The sequence below is a fragment of the Nestor notabilis genome, unplaced genomic scaffold, assembly GCF_000696875.1.
Source record: "Nestor notabilis isolate BGI_N333 unplaced genomic scaffold, ASM69687v1 scaffold922, whole genome shotgun sequence".
NCBI lineage: Eukaryota > Metazoa > Chordata > Aves > Psittaciformes > Psittacidae > Nestor > Nestor notabilis.
In genome coordinates, this window is record NW_009917690.1 from 51,232 (window position 1) to 58,514 (window position 7,283).

General features: G+C 38.1%; 1 protein-coding gene across 1 annotated transcript in view; it reads right to left on the minus strand.

Annotated features, from left to right (window-relative positions):
- The window catches only part of POU6F2 (POU class 6 homeobox 2), a 244,596-nt gene that overhangs the window by 47,896 nt on the left and 189,417 nt on the right, over positions 1-7,283 (minus strand). The window contains exon 5 of the mRNA XM_010009353.1: positions 5,378-5,524. Within this exon, the coding sequence (XP_010007655.1) occupies positions 5,378-5,524 (147 nt within the window). The remainder of the gene's footprint in view (positions 1-5,377; positions 5,525-7,283) is intronic.

Consider the following 7,283-nt stretch of genomic DNA (forward strand, 5'->3'; position numbering starts at 1 on the left):
GGAGAGTTAAAAACCCCCAAACAAACCCAGCAAACATCCTACATTATCTTTTTAAGTCCATGAGGAGGCTTGCCTTACATTCACAGTGATAGCTGACAATTTCACTGGCTGGTGTAAAAAACCCAGCCTAGGTCATACGCCATTCTCTACGTATCTTCTTGGAAATGACTGCTAATTTGGCAATGCTAACTTTGTACTTTGACCTGTAGCAAAGCAAGAAAAAGGAGGAACAATTGTAGGGTTGAACAAGAATAATAGGGAAAAAACCACAAGCAATGTATCTATAGAAAAATTATACTATTGACAGCGAATATGTACTTCAGTGATTTAACAGAAGCAGTGTGAATCCCGTATTTCTATTTAGCTGAAACCTGCTCATAAACAGCTGAAATGAAACTGAAAGCAAAAGTTAATAAATAAATAATAAACCCAGGCTCTCTGCTCAGTTTTTTCTCACTTGCTTAACTAAACTGCATTAAAATCCACCTTAGATTTGAAAAGTGTATTTTCTTTTGGATGGGAGATAGCCCCAACTGAGTATCATCAGAGTATGAAGAAAACGCTACAATTACCTTTTCCCACACCAATTTGTAATTAGCTCACCCTCCAAAAGAAGGCAATGGCCTTGTCAATGGGAACAGAGCAGTCCTAGCGCTGTGGCCTATCCTATATTTTCCATGTTGTAGCCTTGGCCACTATAACTGAGACAAGACAGCTGCTATGCTTAGAATTGTAAATTAATACACTAAGAAAAAAGTAGTTACAGAAAACAGTGACAATAACAGTATCTACATATACACATGTAATAGTTGGGAAGAAAGACATTTCTTTTGGAATGAAAGATACTTTATCGCTTGCCAAGCCAGCCCACAGTGAGGACAATGATGTTTTTAAAAATCCTATTCCCTGTTTTTTATTGCACATGACATATTACATTGTATTGTACAGTGTGTGGTACAAGAAATTCCCTGCTTATTTAATTGTGATCCTTCAACGAATCTGAAAGGGAGCGCTTTATTTCCATTTCTTTAATTTACTGGTTCTTTAGCTGATGATTTTATTAACTCTTGTATTTGAGAACTGATGCTTAACAAAAAAAGAAGAAGAAAAAAAAGGCCCTTGGCAGTATTGTGAAGGCCTGGAACTGAATAATGCACTTTAATAATGAGGGATAGAGCTATGGCTTTTGCTGATGGCTGTGACCGGCTCTGTGACCTGATTATGTCGCAGAGTGTCAGCAGCTGAGACACTACAAAAGGGAGCGCATCCCATCAAATCTATCTCCATTGTAATCACTCGCACTGCTGAGAGGCTTGTTAGGAACAGGGAATCCATCAGGCCTCATTAGCACCATTTACCATCAAGAAGCTCAAAGAGCAAATGTGTACCCTCTCATCAGAATAATGAGAACCAAAGTACTCCTATTATCTAATTGGATCAACAATGCCTCTCTGTCTGTTTAGTTTCCTGAGCTACTTGTGGACTACAACTCTCCAAAATTAGTTATTCTTGTTAATTGCCAGGGTGGAGCCATACTCAAGGTTTTTCATATACAGAAGGTTTTCACATCTAAAGAGCAAGTCACGGGCACAATGAAGCCGGAGTTCCTCCATTCTTAGATTATACTGATGCCATCCCAATTAAATTCAGGGTTCAATTAAAGTATGTAATGTACAATTACACCATACTTACTCAGTTTTTCCTATGAATTAACCAGGAAATAGAATGTATTGCCCTCTTTAACCACAAGACAGTTTATAATGCCAACTCTCATCATGCTACTTTTTTACTCTTTACGGTAAAATGCTATTTTCCAATCACTGAATTAGGATGCATTTTTCTCCTATGAGACAATTCCCAGTTTTCTAAAAATGAAACCAAACTTAGCACCCACAGTTAAAATGTATTTGACACTGTTGAAGTTGAGGGACAAATGCAACTGATGACAATTAAGTACCATGTTTTAGCCAAGCAGAAGGCTGGCTTGCAGGTAGCGCTTACAGAAACCAGAAGCATCAACCTTGCTTCCATATTTGTGGGGTTCATCTCCTTACAAAGATTAAGAAAACAGCCAAAATACAGGTTTCATGTATTTAATAGACATAATAAACCCCACTCAAAACTCCTAATGAGGGGTTTGTTTTTTATTTTCATTTGCAATAACAGAGTGAAAAAGAGAAATGTTGGGTTGTTCCATCTCTGAAGAATCCAAGGGCAGCAATGGCAGCAGGATGCTACTATAAGAGCAGGCTGAAGTCAAACAGGTTCTCTTTGAAATCAGTGAGATCTACTGACAGGGTGGAATCTGGCAATTCTGCTATCCTAGCCTTTAAATTTAAGATATGAAAGCCCAGTCCTGCAAATGCTTCCTGGAAAGTGCGGAGGGCAAACAGAATGTGAAGCAGTGTTACACGGGCCAATAGCTCTTCATAATGTGCCTCTGAAAATGAAAATTTGATTTAGAGACTCTACCTGTACCGTATCAAATTAATCAGGTGAGCTAATCATATTATTCCAATGGATTAGATCTCTTTGCTGCAGTAGTTTTGGGGAGCTCTGGTATTACGGTTCATACTGCCATCCAAAGCAAAAACAAATTAAAATCATCATAGCATAATTGTGAATTCAAAAATTAAATTAATAACAAATATGCTATATAAATGACTGTTAATATATATAATTTTGTTACTGTGATTGTAAGAACTCCTAGACATTTGGGAATTGAGGCCATGCCATATGTCCTTCAAAAGATTATTTGCCTAAATTTGCCATAGGATCCTGGATTTGACCTATAGCTTAATGTCTCCAGGGAGTACTGATCACCATGTATTTAGCTAGACAGATGGACATTTACAAGCCCTGAATTTCTGTAACAGAAGCAGTGCATAATTACAGAGATTGCACATACAAACAATCTGGTAAGTCATCCAGCCTCATATTTGCAGGAGTAAATTTTGGGTGTCACATGATTCCTTGAAAGGGGCAATTTACAAAGGGCAGATTCTTAACGTATGATGGAAATCTGGCTCCTTAATGAATCCAAGCAGATCCTTCAGAAAGGAGTATCCCAAACTACCATTCACTTACACTCCCACTTTTGAAGAAACATACCTTTCAGTTCGTGTTTACTTGCTATAATGTTATCATTTTGCAGGCAATGTCATTTAATTTTGGGCATGTGGTTTAGTTACACTGAATAGTCCTGTTTTGTAGACAGATTGCTTCAGAAGCGTGCTCTAAGCAGCATGGGTTTCTACTGAATATTATAAAAATGGGGGTTATATTACACACTTATTACCAATATTTATCTGTATTGTGGCAAGGTCTGCAGTGCTGATTATAAACCCAGGAACATTTGTAAAAACAAGTAAAAAAGACAGCTCTTATATAAAAAACCTGGGCAAACAGATAGATTCTGTAAGTTTACCCAACAATACGGAAGATCCTTCCTTTCTCTTCTCTTCCTCTGCAACCTGTGGAATTACTGGACTCTACATTATGTGTGGAATAAACAAGACTCAGCCTGAGGGAATCTATAGCTTCATTCAGTGATATCTTTACAGTAGTATTTTTTTGAAACATCCAATGAATGGCCATGCTGTACTTATATTTTCTGTGGAGAACATGTAACGGATAAGCCACCAAAAAACTAGTCTGGGTTTATATCTTCAGCTCTTACAATGAGTATCTTTGGTGCCAAGTGCCTCACTTGTGTGGCGATGTGAACCATTTCTGGAGCACAGATAGAAACAAGCAGGCTTCTAGGTTGGAGCTGATCTGACTATGAGTTATAGGTATTATAACCAACTTCTCTTCCAAACCAATACCCCATCCCTCCAGAAATCTTAATAGGCTTTTGAGAGCCTCCATTTAAAGCTGGCTGCATAAAATGATCCTTTGATGAAAAGGGATTGAAACAAGGGTTAAAGTAGACATTGAAAGGTTATTGTAGAGGGCACATTGTTCATACAATCCTCCTTTAATATGTGTGGTGTGCACCTGCGATAAGATGATTCATTAGATAAGGCCTCACTTTGACAAGCTCCATCGTTCAACCCTCAGGGTAGTGATGGAACAATTCTGCGCCCACCCAGTAAATATAACAAGGTCAGCATTTTTTTTTCCTGGGACTTGGATGGTGATAGTGAGGCTTAGGATGGATCTTTGTTTACGTGTTATGCTAAAAAAAAAAAGGGGGGGGGGGCCTATAAAAAGTGTTGTCTTTTATTTCTTAATGGGCCAAAATAAAAAATGTCATCCCTGTTCCAATTAAATCACATGGTGATAGAAAATGACCTGGCAAAAACCTGCTCTTTGCATTTTTTCTCCAAAGTAAACAGTAAGTATGGAAACTAAACTTCAGATTCACAGATCACCCAAGCTGCATCATTTCAATACATGCTTACCAGGACCTAACATCCACATAAGCACTGCAGATATCACCGTACACCCAATCTGTAGCATTTAGAATAATGACATTCAAATTACTCAGTTACCAGGTCCAGTCATAAGTTATATCGACAGATTTGTTGCAGTGACTTTATGTGAAACAAGTAGTTGTGTTAATTTTAGTCCTAGTAAATGTAATAAAGAATGACAGTGGCTACAATCTGAAAGCCACTTAAGCATGCTGCATCAATGGATTTATTTATATATATATGGCTTCAGATACATAACTTTCTCCATCATATTAAGACTGAAATAGTAAAAAATAACGGGCTCCGAAGTGCAGATAACACAAGATCTCTCTCTTAGACACACCATAAAAATTGTTCATGATTCCATTTGGAAATTTTCTTTAAAATTTCTCCCAGGTTTGGCACTACAGACAGGCAGATTCAGTGCAAACTGCTTAAATTAATTATCAAATGAACAAGCCACCCAGCTAAATCCATCCCAGATACTTCATTACAGTTTGTGTTCCTTTACTTGAAACGATAAATATCTTTTTTAGAAATGAAGTAATACAGAAATGCTACAATTTGCAGAAAAGTGTAGTCTTAATAGCACACCAGTGCTTTAAAATATTTGCTGCTATTAGGCATATGTAAATGGAAGAAGACAGCTGCTGTGTTTGTAAAGGATCACAGGGTTTCTGGACTTCTAAAATACCGAATTATTGCACTATTGTGATCTTTTCTAAAGGTTGAATTAAAACAACCAAATCCTAAGCTCTTTCTGGCTTGAAGACACTTTCAAACAGCTTCTAACTTCCTCCCAGTTCTCAGACTTTCCATTTCTTACCTTGTCTGGCAAATCAATATTTATTTATCTTCAATATGTGCACTTTTAAATTGCTGTCATACAAGCGGAACTCATTCTTGTCCCAAGATCAGCCTGCCACAGGAATTCACTGTTTGCTCCATCTTCTACTCACCTGTCCTTGTGCATTAGTGACGAGTTGACCTGTGACCCCCTGAAGACTGGAGAGGGCATTGCCAAAGGCCTGGGAGCTCGCTATTGAGCCCATGGCTGCTGCTGCTGCAGCCGCTGCTGCTTGACTTGCTAGTGGATTATTAACCAGCTGAAAAAGAAAGAAAAGATCATGGTAAAACCCTGATAAACCCAGAAACACAGACTGCTAACTGGATAACATAAAAGCTATTGTGCTAATGTGGGTAGAAACCTGCCTGCTCCGAGAGCTTGAGTAGTTCTGAGAGGTTCTTATTTCTGAGGCTTTGGTGTCTTTGACGATGAATGGTTTTAAGAAAGCCAGAGGAAATTCCATGTTAATAATGAAAAATAAAACTCTCCTTTTTTACCCTTTATTCTCCCCCCCCTTTTTTTTTTGAGTTATGCTTTATGTGTTTCTTTAGGCTCAATGTGCTAATGCTGCAGGTGTAGCAGCCTAACCCTGCTGTAAACAGCAATCAGTGAAAGATTAGTATTTGATTTAAATGGGAATGGGATATTTACTTGAGGATACTCAGAACAGAGACTATTTTACTAATGACTCCAGAAATGAGAAAAACCTGCAGATCCTTTTAATTAATACCATTAAAGTATTGGTCTCAACATCTAGATAAATCACAGCAAAGGACTCCACCCTGGGATTAAGTTCAGTGGAAACCAATTAAAAATTTAAAACTTATTTGCAAAATATGATACTAAACAACTTACTGCTTCTCAGCTGCCAATGATTAATTGCAGGACTTACACACTTTCAGGAAGTGAGTTGTACTGCCCACTTCAGTCAGTTCTACCTGAGTGCTCCCAATAGAGCAGAGAGCACAGTCATAGCTTTCACCTTTGGAGACGATGAGAATCCCACAGACGAACGCTCCTGTCAGCACCTGGGTTTATCAGACATCCAAAATGTATGTTCCTCTGTCTGAATCAAACATCCTCTGAGAGATGGCTTGTTCACTGGATTATTGTGAAGTTTGTATTTTCTCATACTTTTCTGAGAATGGACAGACTTTGAACCAAGCACACAGGGATGACAGTAAAAAAAACCACAAACCCTAAAATTTTGGGAACCATCATGACTGGGCCAGCTGTCCTGAGAACAACCAAGCAAACTGAGTTCAACAGGCTGAAAATGTATTTTAGAGTGGGTTTGCCTCCTAAGAATCACTGCATTTTAGCAGAGCTTGCAAAATGCACATTAGTGGGGTAAAGCAGCCTGAAGTTTGAGACAGAAAAAAGTCTGTGGACAGCAAAGACATTTCTTCTTAGGCTGAGGTGAAAATGCTGAAGCTAACTCACAAAAGCCTTATGCTTGAGCTGGAATTAGTAAATCCTTAGATGACAAGTAAATTATCAATCCTATAGAAATGGAGAGTCAGAGACACCCATAAGGGATGTACACCACAGACAGGCTCTGCTTCAAAACAGGTTATAAAAAATTAATCAGTGATTAGTAGATGTTTTTAGCATGTTACAGATATGAGTAGTGTGTATGCTATAGATGTTTAGAAGCCCATCAGTAGAAGTTGTCAGATATGGTTATAACCTATGCTTATAAGAAACCTACTTGTCTGTTGGACATTGCAAAATCTACAACCATTGATTGGTCATACATTAAAACATCTATTAATCATTCATTAGCCCTTCATGAAGTATTTATAAATGGAACCTTGATATAAAGTGTTGCCTGAAGGGGTGCCTTGGGCACATCCATTCCCTCCAGAAATTGTAAAGTAAATAACTAAATAAAGATTAGTAGCAATGCTGGAGAGAGCAGATGACACTGTTGGAGGAAATATTTAGATTTGGAAAAAATTGTTATATGAATCTCCAAAACCAGTCTGTGGCATCCCATGGCAAGCAAATCAAGCAGG